Consider the following 23,174-nt stretch of genomic DNA (forward strand, 5'->3'; position numbering starts at 1 on the left):
CTTGCACAGGATTGCACCCTATTTCCCTTAGTCTAGAAGAGGAAAGAGAAAGCTTTAAAGGCTGCGCTTTCCAAGAATATTAGATAAGCTGTCTTAACTTGAACCCATACAAAAAAAATGAAAAGTGGCTCTAAGATTCCATTTTCCGTTGTTTTTATCCTTGGAACAGTCCTTTGTTGTCTTGTGGCCATCAGAGTTCTCCTTCCGTTGTCTTCTTTTTGCATGTCTTTTGTGGAATGATCCGATTGAAATTTGCACAGCTGGATGTACTGAGGTCTCTGAAAAACTCCTGAGAGGTTTCTTCGCTTCGCACCCTCAGTGGGTCTGTGCTTTTGAATTTTACTGTGATTTGAGACTTCTGAACTGTATCCTTACTCCAGCGAAGTAACTTGTTGAACACATTTGCAGGTGGTTCCCCTGATGCTGATGGCTTAGAAGGCTATTTAAATCGTTTTAAGTCAGTCTGGCACCTGCAGATGTGTTAGACTGCAATTACCATCGTTCCCAGCTGGGAGTTGGAGTGCAACACATAAAATCATAGAATCATAGAATCGCAGAGTTAGAAGGGGCCTACAAGACCATCAAGTCCAACCCCCTGCTCAATGCAGGAATCCACCCTAAAGCATCCCACACAGATGGTTGTCCAGCTGCCTTTTGAAGGCCTCTAGTGTAGGAGAGCCCACAACCGCCCTAGGTAACTGATTCCATTGTCGTACTGCTCTAACAGTCAGGAAGTTTTTCCTGATGTCCGGCCGGAATCTGGCTTCCTGTAACTTGAGCCCATTATTCCGTGTCCTGCACTCTGGGAGGATCGAGAAGAGATCCTGGCCCTCCTCTGTGTGACAACCTTTTAAGTATTTGAAGAGTGCTCTCATGTCTCCCCTCAATCTTCTCTTCTCCAGGCTAAACATGCCCAGTTCTTTCAGTCTCTCCTCATAGGGCTTTGTTTCCAGACCCCTGATCATCCTGGTTGCCCACCTCTGAATACACTCCAACTTGTCTGCATCCTTCTTGAATTGTGGAGCCCAGAACTGGACGCAATACTCTAGATGAGACCTAACCAGGGCTGAATAGAGAGGAACCAGTACCTCACGTGATTTGGAAGCTATACTTCTATTAATGCAGCCCAAAATAGCATTGGCCTTTCTTGCAGCCATATCGCACTGTTGGCTCATATTCAGCTTGCATTCTACAACAATTCCAAGATCCTTCCAGGCTAAAGAAGGGCTGGTTTAGATGAATTCACGGGGGAGATTGCTATAGGAGCGAATGATGGAGCTTCCATGATTAGGCACAGTATATCTCAGACCTGCTGGGGTGCTGAGGACTAGTGCTGGCTCACTGGTCAATTGACTGGTCAAATATTGTCAATTGTGGCAATATTATTTTCTCGCTTGTGTATATTCTGAAACGTTCCATGACGCCTATGATAATGAACGAAAAATTGGCCCTCCTCCTTTTAAAAATGGACTTTTCCCCCAAAAAAATACTTATTGCTGTTTCTTAGTTTTAATCTCCCTAATTATTTGTTTTTTGTTTTGTAATCATTATAATTGTAAGCGGATTCTGGTATTCCAGGATAAAAGCCAAAAGAATGATCCAGTCAATTGTTCACATTAAAAAAAAAAAAAAACTTACTAAAAGTTTCAATAATCGATTACTTTTCTTAATAATTGCTTTCATTATTTTACAATAATAGTGATTAACTTTTATTTATTTTATTACAATTCAATACTACCAAATAGCAGAAGCTGTCTGGGCAGTTGAAAAAAATAAGAGGTTTTGCTATGGGTAATAATAAACATATCGAACTTTTTGAGGATGGGCAATGCGTGTGTCTACTCCGAAGTAAGTCCCATTGAGTTAAATAGGATTTACTTTCAGTAAGTTTGTGTAGGACTGCAAGATTAAGGGGCTGGAACATCTCCCCTAGTAGGGAAGGTTACATCAACTGGGATTGTTTAGCTTGGAGAAAAGGAGGCTGAGGGAAAACAGGATAGAGGTGGACAAAATTATGCATGGGGTGGAGAATGTGGATAGGGAGAGATTTTTCTCCCTCTCTCAAAATACTAGAACCCGGCGTCATGCCATGAAACTGATTAGTGAGAGATCTAGGACAAATAAAAGAAAGCACTTCTTCACACAGCGCATAGTTAAGTTATGGAACTCACTACCACAGGATGTGGTGATGGCCACCAATCTGGATGGCTTGTGGACCGCCCAGGGAGCTTCAGCTATTGGGCGGTATAGGAATGCAATAAATAAATTTAAAAAGGGGGGTTGGAAAAGTTCCTGGAGGCAAAGGCTATCCATGGCTACTACCCCTGATGGTTGTGTGCTATCTCCAGTATTTGAGTCAGTAAGCCTGTGTGCACCAGCTGCTGGGGAACATGGGTGGGAGGGTGCTGTTGCACCATGTCCTGCTTTGCTGGTCCCTGGCTGACGGCAGGTTGGCCCCTGTGTGAACAGAGTGCTGGACTAGATGGACCCTTGGTCTGATCCAGCCTCAGGGCAGTTCTTATGTTCTTCTGTTTTGTCAATGCTAGCTCCTTGTTTGTGGAGGAGGGAGTGCTTACCTCCTCCCCGCCCCCAGCCCCACCACCCCTTGCTTGCTGGTTCATGCTGCACAGTGGCTGAGGGTGTCCCGGGTCCAATCCAGGAAGGTGATGCGCAAGTACAAATGTAAAAAATAAAAATAATTTCGTAAAAGTCCCCCCCGTCTGCCTCTTCTCCCGCACAGCTGCTTCACTCGAGCTCCACCATGATGCTTAGCCCATCCCAGCATCCTCGCGAACTGCAGCCGGGCTGCACCGTGGTACCCTGGGAACAATACCAGCAGCTCCAGCACCAGTTCCTGCAGGCCGAGCGGCAGTGCCAGCGGCTGCAGGAGGAGCTGGACACTCGGCCCTTGGACACGAACATGCCCCAGGTAAAGCCCCCTCTGTCCTTCCTCTTTGTCATCAGGTGTAGATCCTTGGCCTCTTCATCCCTCTTCTTCCTCACTGTGATCCTTTCTCTGTTTATGCCAGTTTCAAATTCCCCGTTCCGCCACTCAAGGACTCTATAGGCTCCATCCTTCTGCATGTTTTCCCTCCTAATTAGCTTTCTCTAATCATCTGTCTGTCTCCCAACGGTTTTGTCCATGCGCTCCTGACTTGTTACCTTAAATTGGCCACACCTTAATCATTGCATTGCATTTCTTGCATTTCTGTACTACCAAGAGGAGGGCCAAGATCTCTTCTCGATCCTCCCAGAGTGCAGGACACGGAATAACGGGCTCAAGTTAAAGGAAGCCAGATTCCAGCTGGACATTAGGAAAAACTTCCTGACTGTTAGAGCAGTACGACAATGGAATCAGTTCCCTAGGGAGGTTGTGGGCTCTCCCACACTAGAGGCCTTCAAGAGGCAGCTGGACAGCCATCTGTCAGGGATGCTTTAGGGTGGATTCCTGCATTGAGCAGGGAGTTGGATTGGATGGCCTTGTAGGCCCCTTCCAGTTCTGCTATTCTATGATTCTATGAAGGGCCAACGCTCTCTGGGCGGGTCATGTCCGTGAACCTCATTTCTTACACTCACTGTGACTGAACCTGCCAAACGGTTAAGTTCAGGAGGCATCGCAGTAGCAGGTACCTCTGCGTACTGCACACGGCGGTATTTTCATTCATTTTGATTTTATTTGAAATTATTGTTAGGCCGTATTTAAGGGTAGAACCTTCTTGACCTGGGCCGAATACCCTCTTAAGGCGATAATTGGCAATGAGCAAGAAAGACGATTTGCTTCTACTTAAGACAGGTGGGAGGACCTGTGCTCCTACGTATGTTGGTGGATTCCAACTCCCATCAGCCCTGGCCAGCATGACCAGTGGTCTAGGATGAGGGGAGTCAGGGAAGGCTGGTGACTCCGATGTCAGTTGGGCGATAAATTCGTCCTGGGTGTCAGACAGAACCAGGAAAGCTCCTTTAGAGTTCTAACTGGTCCTGGCTGACAACTGGAGCAGATTCACCGCCCCACTGACATCGGAGCCACCAGCCTCCACTGATGGACATTGTAAGCCAACAACATCTGGAGCGCCACAGGTTCATAGAATCATAGAATAGCAGAGTTGGAAGGGGCCTACAAGGCCATCGAGTCCAACCCCGTGCTCAATGCAGGAATCCACGCTAAAGCATCCCTGCCAGGTGGTTGTCCAGCTGCCTCTTGAAGGCCTCTCGTGTGGGAGAGCCCACAACCTCCCTAGGTAACTGATTCCATTGTCATACTGCTCTAACAGTCAGGAAGTTTTTCCTGATGTCCAGCCGCAATATGGCTTCCTGTAACTTGAGCCCGTTATTCCATGTCCTGCACCCTGGGAGGATCGAGAAGAGATCCTGGCCCTCCTCTGTGTGACAACCTTTTAAGTGTTTGAAGAGTGCTCTCATGTCTCCCCTCAATCTTCTCTTCTCCAGGCTAAACATGCCCAGTTCTTTCAGTCTCCATTTTAATTCTATGTTTTTTTTATGTTATTCTGTCTAATTAGCTCCTGAGGCAGGATCGCCAGATCCGAAACGTCGAGCTCCTTTTTCAAACCGTTTTTTACAAAAATATTTTTAAACAGTACAGACATTCATGTAAAGTGTTTATAAACTTTTCCACTCTTCAACACTAGAGTCTACCTCTCTTTCTATTGGTCTGAACGGGCAAACCATGTTTTTCCTTCTCTCTCGAAACAGAATTGGAAACCTTGGTTTCACTGGATTTTCACATTCTTGTCTCTGTCCAAATGATGGTGTGTGGAATTGATAGCCTGTTCGGTTTGGATTTAAGGGCAAACAATACTTTTGCCTGAAACTGGAAGTCAGGGGAGCAATTGAAACATGCAAGGAGAAGAGACCCAAGGCTTAGACCGGATAGTCAATCCAGCGGAGTGTGTGAATTGCGCAGAAGAGCCCCCAAAGTCGCTTGCTAATTCCAAGTGAGAAACCGTGTGGTGTAGTGGTTAGAGTGTTGGACTCAGGAGATCTGGGTTCTAGTTCTCACCCAATAATAAAGTAGATAGAAGGCTGTGGTTGAAATTAACGAAGTACAATAAGGGTGATAACACTCAACCACAAAAATTCACTTAGAGATGTAAAATAGACGCAATATATTAGAGATATAAGTGATATATACAACATATATACAGTTTGTAATCGATCTACAGAACAATTGCTCCTAGCTGGTCCATGTTCTTAAATCCCTTTAAACAAATCCAACAGTGCAAAACCTCCACAATAAAAATTAATAAAGAAAAACAGAAACAGAAAAAATGTCCCATGTCACCAGCACTGAAGTTCACAGCAGCATTTTACGTTTTTACAAAACTGCCTAAGAGCAAAACTTTTAGATAATAATAGTTCAGAAATCTATCACTCCACACATGCACAATGTCCTCACCCAGCCATGAAAACCCACGGGTTGACTTTGGGCCAGTCACAGACTCTCAGCTCAACCTACCTCACAGGGTTGTCGTTGTGAGGATAAAATGGACAGCAGGTTTATGTACACCACCGTAGGTTCCCTAAGGAGGAAAAAAGGCAGGATATGAATGTAATAAATAAGCAACGGACGCTAGCCTTTAAGCCAGCCTTCCTCGCTCCAGATGTGTTGGACTGCAACTCCCAGAATGCCCCAGCCAGCTGGGGCATTCTGGGAGATGCAGTCCAACGCATCTGGAGCGCCCCAGGTTGAGGAAGGCTGCTTTAAGCAAACGTTGTCTGTAATGTGCTGCATGTTTGTGTGTGCTTTTCTCTTTTTAACGCTCGCTCTCGTCTTGCCGCGATGGCTTCGGCAGTGCTTCTTGCTTGCATTACTAAACGCGATGTGCTTTCCGGAGACCCGTGGGTGAAGTATGTCCTCCTTGACTTCTTTCCCTAGGCCTTGCTTCCGGAGCAGCGATCCTTGCATGCAGATACGTACAGGAGGATCGGTCACCTCTGACATCCCTTGGCTGTTAACACACCTCAACCCTTACTCACACAAACTGGCATAAGCTGAGAAACCCAGGGATCAAATTGCTTCTTCTTTTTTTTTTAATTTAAAAACAAATTAATTTTATTTTAAACCTTTCCAGTATTATGTTTCCCCCCTCTTATTTATTTGTGTCAGAATTTATTTGTGTGTGTGTGTGTGTGGAAGGGGTGGGGAGAATCACACATTACTGTCTTTAATTTTTAAATTTGTTATGTGACCTTTTTTTTTAATTTATGTTATTTAAAAAATGCTTATCCAGGGAGGAGGGGAGAGAGAAAGACTATTTTTTCCCCCTTGAATTGTATGGTGTAACTATTTTTTAAACAAAAAGTTACTAATTTTTTATATATTGGATTTGAAGAAGAAAATTTGGGTTATTTATACAAAGTTTTGTACAAGGTGTATAAATACTTTTTAAAACGGGGAAAGCGGTACCCTTTTTTTGGATTGTGATTGGACAAATAAAATACACATTTTAAATATGTGTGCGTCTTTTTGTCTTACCGGGCTACTAAGCTAGTTTTACTCGGGTCAGACTGAAGTCTTAATTGGATCAGCTGAGCCATTGACCAAGGAAGTCAGATTTGAATCTGTCTGAAGAGGCTCGGGGCTTCAATGTAAAGGAATGCACACGGGGGCAAAGAAATGCTTTTTTTAAATTCCAACTTCACATATACAATGATGGCGTCTGAGCTGCTGTTAACTGACCAGGAAAGAGATCTTATGGTGAGTAAGGAGAACATGTGAGAGGCATATGAAATTAGTGTATGCATAGTGTAGAGAAAGTGGACAGGGAGACACTTTTCTGTCTAGAATCATGGAATAGTAGAGTTGAAGGGGCCTATGAGGCCATCTAGTCCAACCCCCGTTCAATGCAGGAATCCACTGTAACGCATCCCTGACAGATGGTTGTCCAGCTGCAGCCATTGATAGCCTTCATGCATTTGTCTAAACTTCTAGAGCCATCCAAGTTGGTGGCTAGCACTACATCTTGTGTATGGCTATATATTATTATTATTTTAATTTAATTTTTTTATTGCGTTTCTATCCCCCACCCCACCCTCCACCCAATAGCCAAAGATCTCTGGGCAGTTCGCAAAAGAACCCCAAAATTATTATTATTATTATGTATTTATATAGCGCCATCAATGTACATGGTGCTGTACAGAGTAAAACAATAAAATAGCAAGACCCTGCCGCATAGGCTTACAATCTAATAAAATCATAGTAAAACAATAAGGAGGGGAAGAGAATGCACCAAACAGGCACAGGGTAGAGTAAAACTAACAGTATAAAAGTCGGAACAAAATCAAGTTTTAAAAGCTTTAGGAAAAAGAAAAGTTTTTAGCCGCAAAGTACAACCTAAAGTATAAAACTTAAAACGACAATATAAAAACAGAATACAAAAGTACCAAGCGGCAATGCAGAGATTTAAAACACAAATATAAGATACAGATTTAAAACAGCAAAGTTAAACGGCTAAGATGATAAAATGTTAAAATACTGGGAAAATAAAAAGGTCTTCACCTGGCGTCAAAACAAGTATAATGCAGGTGCCAAGTGAATCTCTACAGAGCTCATTCCACAGCAGAGAAGGCCCACATCAGGGTAGAATGCCTCTATCTACCAGTTGCTGGGGATCATGAGCAGGACGGGGCTCTTGTGCTCATGTTCTACTGATGGAGGAGTAGATATTATTAATAATAATTTATTATTATTTACATTTCTATACATTTTTTATTTTTTTTATTAAATTTTTTATTTCAAACTTAAACATACATCAATACAATAACAATAAAAAAACATAATACATAAATTTGAATTAACCTTATAACATTTTCTAATTTAATATTTTAACATAATCTTATAACATAAAGTGCACCCACCCCCACCCCGGGATCTATTCCTGTTTCCAAAATCTCATTGTTTCTTCTGGAGGCGGTTTCTCACTCCCCTTAGATAAAACATATTCTAGGAACTGTTTCCAAATTCCCTCAAAATCATTCGTTTTTGTTATCCCTCTTCTTACTTTTATATTACATGTTAACTTATCATTAATAGCAATATCCCATATCTCTTTGTACCAATCTTCAACATGATAATCTCCTTGAATCTTCCAGTTCCTAAATATGATTAACCTTGCTGCTGTCAGCAAATTCGTTATCAATTCTTTTGTTTCTTTATTACAATTTAATTCCCCATATAATGATAGCAATGCCACTGTAGGTGTCTCTTCAATCTGCATTCCAACAATTTCTTTTATCTCATTAAACACCATTTTCCACAATTTTTAAACAAATTCACATTCCCACCACATATGTAAATACATTCCTTTTTTTTGACATCCTCTCCAACAATTTGCTGAATTCAGCTTATTTATTTTATTTAATCTCACCGGGGTTAGATACCACCTCCATATAATTTTGTAATAATTTTCTTTTATCCTCACTGACATATTTCTCAACACTCTTTGTCTCCATATTCCTTCCCAACTCTGTTGTCCTATTTGTACCTTCAAATCAGTTTCCCACACCATCTTACCCATATTTTCAGTCTCCCCCTTCCCAACCAATAATCTATATATTTCACTCGTTAGTCCTTTTATCATTTTATTTTCTCCTTTCTCAATTTCTCTATTTAAGATCAACTCCTCAAATTCCGTCATTTCTCTATACTCTCCATTATCCTTTAACCACTTCTTCGTCCATTGTTCTAATTGACAATAATTTAACCACGATAAATTCTTCTCCTTAAATACCTCTTCTAATTCTTCTCGAGTGTTCATCTTTTCTAGCCAATCTTTTAACTTCATTATTTTCCTCTCTATTAAAATTTTCCCCAACTTATCTTTTAAATTTCCTGGAAAATTTTGTAACATTATCACTGGAGTTATTGGGGAAATGCTTGGAAGTAAATCCTTTTTATATACTCTCCATATTTCCAAATGATTTTTTAAAAGGGGGTTCTCTATTTCTTCCCCCCATTTTTTATTATATTCTCTAAAAAATATATTTTCCAGTTTCCATTCTTTATCCATTCCTTTTCTATCCTCCAGCCAACTTAAATCTCCTACTCCTATCATACTTTCTACTATATGTCTTAGCCTATTAGCTACGTAATATAATTTTATATTTGGGAGTCCTAACCCTCCTTTTTTTTTCTTTTTTTTTGCATTATATACCACCTTTTTTTATTTAAAAGTTAACAAGCCTCTCCAGAGACAGTTGGTAGCAGGAGGCAGTGGGCTCTCAGCTGGAGCTGGACCCAGGCACGATGGAGAGGTGCCTGGCTGCTGCTTCCTCCCTCACTGGGGCCTCTGCAGTCACTGCTGAACTTTGCAACTAAGATTGTAGTGCCTGAATTTGCTTTCCTTTTCCCCCTCCTCCTCCTCCCTCCCAATCCCCTTTCCTTTTGTGTCATGTCTTTTAGATTGTAAGCCTGTGGGCAGGGACTGTCAAGAAATACTTTTGTAAGCCGCCGTGAGAGCCTTTTTTGGCTGAGTGGCGGCATAAAAATCCTTAAATAAATAAATAAATTTATTCTCACTTTCCTATCCCCATTACAAAACCTGTTTATAATATTTTGCCAACTTTTTAACTCTTTTTCCGATATTCTTATTGGTAACATTCTAAATAAAAAATTTACCTTTGGTAATATCCTCATTTTTACTAAAGCTATTCTTCCAAACCAAGATAAATTTAATCCTTTATATTTTTCTAACTTATCTATAACTACTTTTTAAAAATTATTTAAATTCTCCTTTTCTAAATCCTCTAAATTTTTTGCAATTTTAATTCCCAAATATTTAATTATTTCTTTCATTTTCATATTCTTCTCTTTACTTTCCCAATCTTTCCCTTCCTTTTTACTATAATTAAATAACATAATCTCTGATTTTGTCCAATTTATTCTTAATCCCGTAACTTCCTCAAACTCCCTCAGATTATTATTATTATTATTATTATTATTATTATTATTATTATTATTTATATAGCACCATCAATGTCAACAATGTATCATCCGCAAACATTTTTATTTTTATTTTTTGTTATATCCTACTCCCTCTATATTATCATCATCTCTTATCACGTTCGCCAATAGTTCTATAACCAATACAAATAGGACCGGTGAGAGTGGGCATCCTTGTCTGTTCCTTGGGCCAGTTGTAACTTTTCTGTAACTCCATCGTTTATCACAACTGAGGCTGTGTTATTTGAATATAATTGTCCGATTAAACCTTTAAATCTATCTCCAAACCCCATTTTCCCTATTATCATCTTAAGCGCTTGCCAGCTCACACAATCAAACGCCTTAAAGATATCCAACGCTATTATTTCTGCTTTTGTCTCCATCTTTTTTACCTCCTGTACCATGTTTAAAACTCTTCCAACTAAGTTATGCATTTGTCTCCCTGCCACAAAACCACAGTGATCCCCCCCCAATATAATTGCCTATAAACGTATTCATCCGCCTTGCCATTATAGCTGAAAAAAATTTTGCGTCCTGATTTATTAAAGAAATGGGTCTATACGAATCTGGGACTGTTAAGTCCTTGTCCGGCTTTGGAATTAATATAATTAATGACTGTTCCCACGATGGTGGTATCTTATCACTTCTATACATTTCTATAGTTGTTAAATGGATATTGTTTTTATAGAATCCTAGAATAGTAGAGTTGGAAGGGGCCTATAAGGCCATCAAGTCCAACCCCCTGCTCAATGCAGGCATCCACCCTAAAGCATCCCTGACAGACGGCTGTCCAGCTGCCTCTTGAAGGCCTCTAGTGTGGAGGAGCCCACCACCTCCCCAGGTAACTGGTTCCATTGTCGTACTGCTCTAACAGTCAGGAAGTTTTTCCTGATGTTCAGCAGGAATCTGGCATCCTGTCACTTGAGCCTATGATTCCTTGTCCTAAACTCTGGGAAGATCGAGAAGAGATCCTGGCCCTCCTCTGTGGGACAACCTTTCAAGTGCTATCATGTCTCCCCTCAATCTTCTCTTCTCCAGGCTAAACATGCCCAGTTCTTTCAGTCTCTCTTCAAAGGGCTTTGTTTCCAGACCCCTGACCATCCTGGTTGCCCTCCTCTGAACACGCTCCTTCTTGTCTGCGTCCTTCTTGAAGTGTGGTGCCCAGAACTGGACACAATACTCAAGATGAGGCCTAACCAGGGCCGAATTCATAGAATCACAGAATCATAGAATAGCAGAGTTGGAAGGGGCCTACAAGGCCATCGAGTCCAACCCCCTGCTCAATGCAAGAATCCACCCTAAAGCATCCCTGACAGATGGCTGTCCAGCTGCCTCTTGAAGGCCTCTAGTGTAGGAGAGCCCACAACCTCCCTAGGTAGGAATTGGGAGGAACCAGTACCTCACCAGTACCTTATGCTTTTGCTGGTTTAAAATTTTTGTATATTTGTTTTTAATGCTCACTGTTTTTAACCTTTGTAAACTGCCCAGAGAGCTCCAGCTATGGGGTGGTATATAAATGAAATAAATAAATAAATATACCACCCCCATAGCCGAAGCTCTCTGGGCGGTTTACAAACGATAACCCTCTTTGGCCTGAATCAGTGTAGCCCTCTCTATGTTCTAAAGCTGCACACCTGCATAAGAACAAAATTATGGAGCGACGACGCTTCTCCTGGAAAAGAATCCAAATGGGATAGAGTGTGAATGAATAAGGCATGGGACGGCCAAGCTTCTCACATCCCCAGGTGAGGGAGAGCTGAGCCTTCCCCTGCCTTTTCAACTGTTATGAGTTGAAAATGAATATGGATCCTCCATGCATATAAGCACTCTACCTCTGAATGCTATATCTGGAGGTGGAGGGGTTGTGGACTTCCCAGAACCACGTGCTCACTATGGGTAGGAAACTGGCTGGGCGATGTTTTTTGTTGTGGTTCTGATCCGGTGGAGCTCATCTTAAGCCAAGGGGCTCAAAGCTGCTTGGTTCCACCATCCTAATCGTGCCATTATTTATTTATTTATTTATTTATTTATTTATTTATTTATTTATATAGCACCATCAATGTACATGGTGCTGTACAGAGTAAAACAGTAAATAGCAAGACCCTGCCGCATAGGCTTACATTCTAATAAAGTCATAGTAAAGCAATAAGGAGGGGGAGAGAATGCAAACAGGCACTGGTGTCGTCCACGGGAAAGTGGAGTGTGCCAGGAAAGGATGGTCTGTGATGGGGCCAAACGTCCCCAGGAAGAATGGCACCTCCGATTTGTAAGCGCTTGCCCCATCCAGTGAAAGGAAGCTGCCTTCTCTCCCTGCTTCCGTTACATACAGATTCCTTTGTGTGCGTGGATCATGTCCCACCGCTGAAACGAATGGGGAACCCCGTTTGCAGAAAAGGCCAACGTGTGGATGCGCATGCAGGTTTCTGGGCTTGCAAGGAGCCAGTCCATCACCAGGCCCTATGGGAGTTGAAAGTCTTCCTTCAACGTACCTGTGCTCCAATGTACCAGGACCACAATACCTGATGGAACACCTCTCCCGACATGAACCTACCCGTACACTATGCTCAACATCTAAGGTCCTCCTCTGGGTGCCTACTCCGAGGGAAGCTCGGAGGATGGCAACAAGGGAGAGGGCCTTTTCAGTGGTGGCCCCCCAATTTTGGAATGATCTCCCCGATGAGGCTCACCTGACGCCAACATTGTTACCATTTCAGCACCAGGTCAAGACCTTTCTCTTCTCCCAGGCATTTAACAGCATTTAACAACATATGCTGAGTTTGTTTGCTTTTAACAGACCCCAGAACTGTTGTTTTTAAATGAATACTGTTGTTTTTATGCTTTTGGTGGTTTTAAATTTTGTGTACTTTTTAATGTTCACTGTTTTTAACTTTTGTAAATCGCCCAGAGAGCTTTGGCTATGGGGCCGTATATAAATGTAATAAATAAATAAATAAATTTCAGGGCGAACATGCGCAGCTGCTAAACGCCATGGAGCAGCGCATGATGGAAGTTGAGCAGCAGCTGAGGCTTGTGAAACGGCTTCTCCAAGACAAAGTCAATCAGCTGAAAGAGCAGGTGAGTCTTCCCTGTAGCTGTGGCCCATTCTAAGAGGTGCCCAGTAGGGGTGTGCACGGACCCCCCGATCCGCCCCGTGGCCCGCTCCGCGCCGCTCTGCCCATAGTCCGCTCCTCTTCGCCACGGAGCTCCGCAGTGGAGGGGAGTGGTGCCAGGTAAGGCCCCCCTCCCTCATCTCCCTTACTTGCAGAGCCCGGTAAGGGACCAAGGGGGAGGGGGGCCTTACCTGTGTCCGTCCGCGGTCCCTCGGCTTCTTCAATTGAGCCCGTGGTCAACCAGGAAGTCTGGGCCGCAAGTGCGGCCCAGACTTCCTGGTTGAGCCACGGGCTCAATTGAAGAAGCCGAGGGACCGCGGACGGACGCAGGTAAGGGAGAGGAGGGAGGGGGGGTTACCGGGCCCTGTCGCTGCATGGGCGACAGCGGCAGGGCCCGGTAAACCCCACTTACCTTTCTTGCGGAGCTCCGGATCGAGGCGAAGGATCCGCCTTCACCTCGATCCTCTTCGCAACGCTCCGTCGACCCCCCAATCCTCTTCGCCTCTGCTTTAAGGGGAGGCGAAGCACCTCGCTCCGCTTCTAATTCGCTGGTCCGATTAGAAGCGGAGCACATCCCTAGTGCCCAGCGCCGGCCTGCATCGGCAAGTGTTGTGACGAAAACATTGCCCCCAAGGACTCCTTGCAATGCCGTCTCAAAGGATGTGCAGCTCTGTGACGTGTGAATCAGCAAAACTTGAGATTGTCAAGTTTCTCCAAGTGCCCCCTCGAAAGTCATTCTGACTCCATTCCGTATCAGATTATGAGCTGTTTTTTTCCTTCTGCGCAAAAAGTTGTGCGCGTTTTTGTATGCATTTTTCTGAATGTACACATCAATTTTGCACGTTTTTGAAATGGGTGCCGCCTTCTCCCATTGACTAAAACCTGCCTGTGTGCATTTTTCAAATATACGCATTTTATTTTTGTGTGTATTTTTCAAACTTTTGTTGTGGTTTCGTACATTGTGTTTGGGTTCGAGTTCAGTTCTGAGAGTTGTGAAATTGGTAAATTCTGGTCAAAAACGAACTGAAACGAATTTCTCGGGCATCCCTGTCATCCTTTGCAACATTGCCAGGGATAATGGGGTGCACATCTTGTATTGCATGCTGCAGGGGGGGGGGTTGGTGTGGGGAAGTTGTCTCATTCCAGCCCTGGAGTCCAGCTGAGCCTCCACACTGGATAAACAGCGAGTAGCTGCAATTTATTATGAAGACGATGACCTTGGAGTAGAAAACCTGGGTGATCCTGGTCTTGGGGAGGAAAATGAATAATGGTCCCAGGGCGTGGTCTGAAGGCACATAAGGCAGCCCCCTTGCTGAAGCTAAGCAGGTCTGGGTCTGGTCAATGCTTGGAGGGGAGACCACTTGGGAACCATATGTAGCTACCTTGAGTTCCATGATGGAAGAAAGGTAGAGTATAAATGTAATAATAGCCAACAATAGCCAGCTTAGCATCAAATTCCCAACAAATAATAGACTCAACCCACCTCTTTCTTTGTGTATACTTAAATGTATCCAAAGCCCATGACTAATAGAGCCAGTGCGGTGTAGCGGCTAGAGCAGCCTTCCTCAACCTGGGGTGCTCCAGATGTGTTGGACTGTATCTCCCAGAATGCCCCAGCCCAACACATCTGGAGCGCCCCAGGTTGAGGAAGGCTGGGCTAGAGTGTTAGACTGGGAGTAAGGAGATTTATTTATTTTATTTATTTATTTATTACGTTTCTATACCGCCCAGTAGCCGGAGCTCTCTGGGCGGTTCACAAAAATTAAAAACATTCAAAGTATAAAACCACAGTATAAAACCATAATATAAAATACAATATAAAAGCTCAACCAGATAAAAACAGCAGCAATGCAAAATTACAAATTTAAAACACCAAGTTAAAATTTATTTATAGATGGTTAAAATGCTGGGAGAATAAAAAGGTCTTCACCTGGCGTCTAAAAGCATATAATGTAGGTGTGCCAAGCGAACCTCCTTAGGGAGCTCATTCCACAGCCGGGGTGCCACAGCAGAGAAGGCCCTCCTCCTGGTAGCCACCTGCCTCACTTCCATTGGCAGGGGCTCGTGGAGAAGGACCCCTGAGGATGACCTTAGGGTCCAGGCAGGTACATATGGGAGGAGGCGTTCCTTCAGACAGCCTGGCCCCAAGCCATTTAGGGCTTTAAATGTTAATACCAGCACTTTAAATCGGGCCCGGACCTGGACTGGCAGCCAATGAAGCTGGAAAAGGACTGGCGTGATGTGGTCTCGTCGGCCTGTCCCTGTTAGTAACCGTGCTGCCCTGTTTTGTACCAGTTGAAGTTTCCAGACTTCAGCCCCATTGTAGTAATCCAAACGAGAGGTTATCAGAGCATGGATAACTGTAGCTAGGCTATCTCCATTCAAATAAGGGCGCAGTTGGTATATCAACCTAAGCTGAAAAAAGGTGCTCTTTGCCACTGAGTTCACTTGTGCCTCAAGTGACAGTTCTGGATCCATGAGCACCCCCAAACTACGAACCCGATCCTTTAGGGAGAGTGCAACCCCATCCAGGACAGGGCAAACATCACCTCGCCGAACAGATGAACCACCCGCTAACAGTACCTCCGTCTTGTCTGGATTGAGTCTCAGTTTATTAGCCCTCATCCAGGTTCTAGATCGAGGTTCTAGACCCCACTCAGCCATGGAAACCCACTGGGTGACTTTGGGCCAGTCACAGTCTCTCAGCCCAGCCTACCTCACAGGGTGGTTGGTGTGAGGATAAAAACAGAGAGGAGGAGGATTATGTACGGTGCCTTGGGTTCCTTGGAGGAAAAAAGGTGGGATATAAATTCAATAATAAATAAATAAATAATATATTGCTGTCACTAAGTTATTAAGATCCCATCCTTCTCCTAAAAGTTCCCAGACCCCATGGCAGGTTCCTGCCCCCATGGAGCTTAGAGTTGTCAAGTGAAGAGCATCTGTAGACGAACGTAAGGGGTCTTGATAGCAATGGGTTTAACAGCCACCAAGTGTTGGACAAAATAGACCAGCCTTCCCCCATATGGCACTCTCTAGATATGTTGGACTACAACCCCCATCAGCCCAGCCATCATGGCCAATCTTCAGGGATGATTGTGCTTGTAGTCCACAACATCTGGAGGGCACCACATTAGGGAAGGCCCTGGAAGATTTTCATCACATGGTTTGGGAGCCAGGGAGGAAGGGCAAGATACAAAAATAATGAAAGCATTGGACACGCTAGCTGGGGTTGATGGGAACGGGAGTCCAACCCATGTGGGGGACACCAGCTTGGTGCAGATGTGTCAAGCCTCTTTCCACCGAACAGCTGAATTAGGGTGACCATATTTTGGAAACCAAAAAGGAGGACAACATGGTCGCCCCCAAGGGGGTGTGTCCAGTACCCACCCGAACATAGCCTTGGTCACATGTCTGATTTTACAGCACATATTTAAGACAAATCTGTTCTACATAACATCTTAATGTTAAAATCACTGAAATAAAGAACAAGTGAGAGATTCAATGTATCTGAAATTAACTTCAGATACTTTTGTAGGTTTTGCTGTACTTTGAAGCTTTTGCTATACTCTGTGTGTTACATTTCCCCTTCCCTCAAATATCTTTTCTGACTGAATCTTCACTCATTCAAGCTGCTGTTATTCCTTAACTTTTGAATCTGCTTTCTGCTTGGGACTTTTGTCAAGCAGTTTAAAAAGTTTCTTAAATTCCATTTTCTTGTATCTTACAGAGTTAGCATTTTTCACATTTTTGGTCATTTTTAGATTACTGCCCCCTTTCTTCTTAGCCAATCTCCTGCCCACCTTCCTATTTGGCATAGTAGCAAAATGCATCCGGGCAGGTCGGTATGACAGGACTTTTTGAGCTGCCTTGTGGAGTTTCAGACGAGCAAATTGGATGTCCAGTCTCTGCAAGGGGGACCCCCACAGATGCAAATTCTGCAGCTAAACTGCATCTGTGTTCCTCTGGGTTTTCCCAGTCCATGACCCTCATTATACTCTGAGGTCCCAGGGACCAGTCTAGAACCTCCTTATCAGGAGTCTTTGTCTCAGGAGAGACAAAGGAGCTTTCTCTGATTGAGAAGTTCTTCAGAGTTGATGGGGGGAAAGTTAGTGATTTTTAATTGTTTTGGGGCCTTGGTATAGGAGATCACATCTTCAGTGACTGGAACCAGACCTTGTTGTTTATATCCGCCCCTGGTGAGGACCATTGTGTTCTTTATGATGTTACACACTATTAACCAGAAAGCAGGAATAAGCCCAGCGAGGCACAGGAAGTGGTATGCAGTAATCAATGGCCAATGTCTTTCTGGTAATTCCTTTTGCTATTACATCTGAATGGCCGTGGTTCTTTTGATCCCTGGTTCCCTTGGTTCTTGTTTGGCTCTTCCCCCTCCTCTGTACACCCTGAGAGGTTTGATATGTGGGGGACCTTCTCTAGCAGCATCCAAAGAACACTGAATCTCCAGGTGTCCGAGTATTGTGGATTGTTACTTCAACTGTCCGTAGACCTCTAGCCCTTTTGCTCTCGCACCGCAGGCTCGCGCCTACAGGATGTTGAAGGCTTAAATACCTGGGGAAAGAGGACAGGCTGCTTGCAGCTGCTGGGGAGGGAGGGCAACAGCAAACACACACAGGACTCCTCCAATGCAAACCCAACCTTCTCCTGGGCAAGGTGCCTCTAGAAGCCTCGTTTTAAATACCTGGGGAAAGAGAACAGGTTGCTTGCAGCTGCTGGGGAGGGAGGGCAACAGCAAACACACACAGGACTCCTCCAATGCAAACCCAACCTTCTCCTGGCCAAGGTGCCTCTAGTAGCCTCGTTTTAAATACCTGGGGAAAGAGGACAGGTTGCTTGCAGCTGCTGGGGAAGGAGGGCAACAGCAAACACACACAGGACTCCAGTGTTTGCTACTGGCCCCAGATCTGTTTCAAATTTGGTATGGCTAAAGCTCTACCTAAAAGCTATCATGGTGCCAACTTTCAGCTCTTTATCTTTAAAAATGACAGTTTAAAAAATAATAATTTTAAAACCTCATTTTTAAAAAAATTCCTAAAAAATAAATGGATGAACAGATCTGTTTCAAATTTGGTGTGGCTAAAGCTCTACCTAAATCCTATCATGGTACAAAGTTTCATCTCTTTAACGTTAAAAATGATGATTTTAAAAATAGTAATTTTAAAACCTCAGTTTTAAAAAAAATCCTAAAAAATCAATGGATGAACGGATCTTTTTCAAATTTGGTGTGGCTAAAGCTCTACCTAAATCCTTTCATGGTGCAAAGTTTCACCTCTTTATCTTTAAAAATGACGATTTAAAAATAACAATTTTAATACCTCAATTTTTAAAAAATTCCTAAAAAATCAATGGATGAATGGATCTGTTTCAAATTTGGTATGACTAAAGCCCTTCCTAAGAGCTACCATTGTGCCAAATTTCATGTCTTTATCTTAAAAAATGACAGAGTTATAAGCATTTTTGTTAATTCGCATTAGAGCTGCTCTTTGAAAAAAAATCCAGATTTCCCCTCCCCCTCCCGGATTTGCCATCAAAAATCCAGACAAATCCAGGCAAATCTGGTCATATGGTCACCCTAGCTGAATTCCATTTCAAGTGGGGGGGGGGCGGATCCAAAATACAAAAAATACTAGCATATTTTAATTTAAATCTCTTCCAGCCATTAATTAAGTCTTAGGGGAGGCATTTCAGCCTTTTGGAAGGGTGGGGGAACTGCACCTATGCCAAAACATTGGTGATCAAGGGAAAGGGGGTGGAGCCAGGGAAAAGGGGGCAGGGCCACCTTGAGGACATAGGTGAGCCAGACAGGGCACTCAGGCCTTGCATTCCACAACCCCTGCTGTAGAGCATGGGACCACGTCGCACAACTTTATTTCTTGCATTTCTCTACTGCCCAATAGCCTAATTCCACCTGACGGCTGATGCTTCCTAAGTCAAGACTCCTCAGGGCGAGATGTTCCTGAATCCAAGCCTTGTCCCCATAGAGCAGGCCAGCCAAATGTTTGGTGGGAGGGTCCTTTTTAGCACTCTTGAGTGGGCCAAACCCACCTCTCCTTCTTCCTCTGTTCCAGCTCGCGAAGAACACCAAAGCCGACGAAATGGTCAAAGACCTCTACGTGGAGAACACCCAGCTGCTGAAAGCCCTGGAGATGACCGAGCAGAGGCAGAAGACGGTAGAGAAGAAGAACTACTTGCTTGAAGAAAAGATCGCCAATCTCAGCAGGATCGTCAAGGGCCTGACCTCGCCGACTTTGGGGGCCGCAGCTCAGCTCTGCTCGTAGCAAAGCCTGGCTGGCTGGCCGGCCGGCCGGCCGGCGTCCACACATCGCATGCACTTTATTGAAACGTGAAGGCTTCATCTGTTGTAACGGGGTCTTGTGAATGTTGGTGGCGGTGGCTGTGCTCAGGGCTGTGCATTCTCTGCCCCAAGGATGCCTCAGTTCTGTTCTCAAAGGTGCATAATCCATATGAGCACAGAGGGCACATTTTACAGGACACTGCTCCGTTGTCATGCCTTACTTATGCTCTCCTCGTTTTACTTGCTGGCTAGCTGAGGAGTGGCGTGGATCTCCTCCCCATCTACCCAGCGCAAAGGCAGAGCTCCTGGATCATCTGGGCACGGCTGATGCCTGGTGGCCCTTTGCACTGTGAGCACACTTTGGCGGACGGAGCCCGGCTCCCCACCCCCAAAGGGAAGGATGGCCCAAAGGTTCTTAGAGAAGCATCTCGAAAGAGCCCTGCTGAACCAAACCAAAGACCCATCTAGTCCGGCGTTCTGTTCACACAGTTGCCAACCAGCTGCTCCTAGGTAACCTCCAAGCAGGATCTGAGTGGAACAGCACCCTCCCACCCATGTTCCCCAGCAACTGGTATACAGAGGCATCTTGCCTCTGATCCTGGAAACAGTTCTCTAGTGGCCATTGACAGCCTTATTGTCCAATCCCCTTTTAAAGCCATATAAGTTGGTGGCCACCACTACATCTTGTGGTAGTGAATTCCATCATTTAACTATGCGCAGTGTGAAGACGTCCTTCCATTTCTCTGCGCAGAATCTTTTTTTGTATCTGTTCTGAATCTCCCACCATTCAGCTTTCCTGGGATGACCCCGTTGGCTTCTAGTATGATGGGTCCGGCCCCGGGAGCTGCTACAGAAGGGGAGAGCAACTTGCGACCTTGCAGATATTGTTGGACTGCAATTCCCATCAATCCTAACCAGCACGGTCGACGATGGGGCTGATGGGAATTGCAGTTCAACAACATCCGGAGGGCCCCATGATACCCAATCTTGTCCTACAGCTGGCATTCACAGTCAGCTGTTGAGGGAGGGGGAATAATGAAATTCCTGCTTCATTTGCAAAGATCTCAGGTAGCCGTCTTCAGTATGGAAGCACCATGTGGTCATATGATCATTACAGCTCATGATAATTACAAACTTCCTGACTGTTAGAGCAGTACGACAATGGAACCAGTTACCGAGGGAGGTGGTGGGCTCTCCCACCCTAGAGGCCTTCAAGAGGCAGCTGGACAAGCATCTGTCAGGGATGCTTTAGGGTGGATTCCTGCATTGAACAGGGGGTTGGACTCGATGGCCTTAGAAGCCCCTTCCAACTCAACAATTCTATGATTCTATGAACATCCTGATTTGGCTCCCCTTCATACACAGAGACTTTATTAAGTTTTGGACTTAAACCCCTGATCATCCTGGAGGGCAACCAGGATGAGCAGTGGTCTGGAAACAAAGCCCTATGAAGAGAGACTGAAAGAACTGGGCCTGTTTAGCTTGGAGAAGAGAAGATTGAGGGGCGACATGAGAGCACTCTTCAAATACTTGAAAGGTTGTCACACAGGGGAGGGCCAGGATCTCTTCTCGATCCTCCCAGAGTGCAGGACATGGAATAACGGGCTCAAGTTAAAGGAAGCCAGATTCCAGCTGGACATCAGGAAAAACTTCCTGACTGTTAGAGCAGTACGACAATGGAACCAGTTACCTAGGGAGGTGGTGGGCTCTCCCACACTAGAGGCCTTCAAGAGGCAGCTGGACAACCCTCTGTCAGGGATGCTTTAGGGTGGATTCCTGCATTGAGCAGGGGGTTGGACTCGATGGCCTTGTAGGCCCCTTCCAACTCTGCTATTCTATTTAGACCTTTTTTGGTCTAAATGTATATAGGATGGCGTCGTCCCTCTTTCCTGTCATTCTTTTTCCCCCTCTATCCTACCAAGCTGTGAGCTTGTAGCTTCGTCTCTAAACACTTGATTATTCTAAATTCCCCAAAGGGAATGCGGATGGTGTCAACATTACAAACTTTTCAGTGTCTGGTTATGACATTTTGGTTTGCCCAGGCATTTTCAAGCACTAAGATGACTCAGACTGCCTTATTATAATTTTTATCGCTGCATCTGATTTTGTTAATGGTTTTCAACGTTGCCGTTTTATTGTATTTGGTATGAATGTTTTTATTTATACCAGTTGTACTCTGCCTTTAAATTCAGTTGGATGAAGGACAGTACAGAAATATTTTAAATAAAGAAAGAAAAATAACCATGGACTCCTGTTGCTATTTCCCTGTTTTAAGAGAGGGGTTCATTTTACTCCCATTGCTTGTTTCTTATTCAGAGTCCATCTATTCATTCAGCTGTGCACCAGTAACCCTAAGCATACATGAGCAATTTATTGCACGCTCATAATTGGCTCCTCATGGAAGTTTGCGGGGCCTTTAAATAACGTTGTCAACCTCCAGGACATCTCTTGTGCTCCCCCACCCCCCGGCCTTATCCTACCTTAAAATTGTAGGGCAATTTTCTGTCTCAACATGCATAGGATTGTAGGGCCGTTTTATATCAATGTGCATAGGATTGTAGGCCTATGTTTTAACTCAACATGCATTGGACTGTAGGGCCATTTTATATCAACATGCATAGGATTGTAGGCCTATGTTCTAACTCAACGTGTGTTGGACTGTAGGCCTATTTTCTGTCACAACATGCATAGGATTGTAGGGCCATTTTATATCAACGTGCATAGGATTGTAGGCCTATGTTCCAACTCAACATGCATAGGATTGTAGGGCCATTTTATATCAACATGCATAGGATTGTAGGCCTATGTTCTAACTCAGCATGCATTGGACTGTAGGGCCATTTTATATCAACATGCATAGGATTGTAGGCCTATGTTCTAACTCAGCATGCATTGGACTGTAGGGCCATTTTATATCAACATGCATAGGACTTTAGGGCCGTTTTATATCAACACGCATAGGATTGTAGGCCGATGTTCTAACTCAATGTGTGTTGGACTGTAGGCCTATTTTCTGTCACAACATGCATAGGATTGTAGGGCCGTTTTATATCAATGTGCATAGGATTGTAGGGCCATTTTATCTCAACGTGCATAGGATTGTAGGCCTATGTTCTAACTCAGCATGCATTGTACTGTAGGGCCGTTTTATACCAACATGCATAGGATTGTAGGCTTACTTTCTGTCTCAACATGCTTAGGATTGTAGGGGCATTTTATATCAACATGCATAGGACTGTAGGGCCATTTTATCTCAACGTGCATAGGATTGTAGGCCTATGTTCTAACTCAACATGCATAGGATTGTAGGGCCGTTTTATCTCAACGTGCATAGGACTGTAGGATGGCTTTATCTCAACATGCATGCCACGCTAGGCCCGTTTTCTGTCTCAACATGCATAGGACTGCAGGGCCCTTAATCCCTTGCGGATTGGGGGAACCCAAAAGCCAACGAGGAAGTTTTTAAATCAACAGTCGAAGCCTATTCGCATATAACACGTGCCCAGGTGCGCGCTGCACGGCGGCTCTCCCCACCCCCCATTCCAGGGCAAGGCAGAGGGGGCGGAGCTAACGGTACGTCCAACCGCCGTCGGAACTCCAAGGGCGGCGGCGGCGGCGGCGGCGGCGTTCCACGCCCCCCTCCCCTGGGAAAAGGCCCCTCCGCGCCGCGAGGGGGCGCCACCCACCGTGCAGCCGAGCCGCGTCCGCCGCGTCGCAGGGCTGCCCTGGCGCGGCCGTGCTTTCCTCCTCCGCGTCTATGGCCTCTGGGCGCTGACTTCCCACGGTCCTT

At 44.5% G+C, this 23,174-nt stretch overlaps 1 protein-coding gene across 7 annotated transcripts in view; it reads left to right on the forward strand.

Annotated features, from left to right (window-relative positions):
* NIN (ninein) overlaps positions 1-20,979 on the forward strand; it is a 159,314-nt gene extending 138,335 nt beyond the window's left edge. For 3 of the 7 annotated variants that reach the window (XM_063118244.1, XM_063118245.1, XM_063118246.1), the window contains exon 29: positions 5,894-6,471. In XM_063118244.1, the coding sequence (XP_062974314.1) occupies positions 5,894-5,973 (80 nt within the window). In that variant the 3' untranslated portion in view covers positions 5,974-6,471. Of the gene's footprint in view, positions 1-2,740; positions 2,930-5,893; positions 6,472-12,919; positions 13,034-19,157 lie in introns of those variants that run through there. The other 4 variants (XM_063118241.1, XM_063118247.1, XM_063118242.1 and 1 more) reach the window with 3 other exon arrangements.
* Positions 20,980-23,174: the final 2,195 nt, after the last annotated feature.

This window comes from Elgaria multicarinata, chromosome 2 (genome assembly GCF_023053635.1).
Source record: "Elgaria multicarinata webbii isolate HBS135686 ecotype San Diego chromosome 2, rElgMul1.1.pri, whole genome shotgun sequence".
NCBI classification, from domain to species: Eukaryota; Metazoa; Chordata; class Lepidosauria; order Squamata; family Anguidae; genus Elgaria; species Elgaria multicarinata.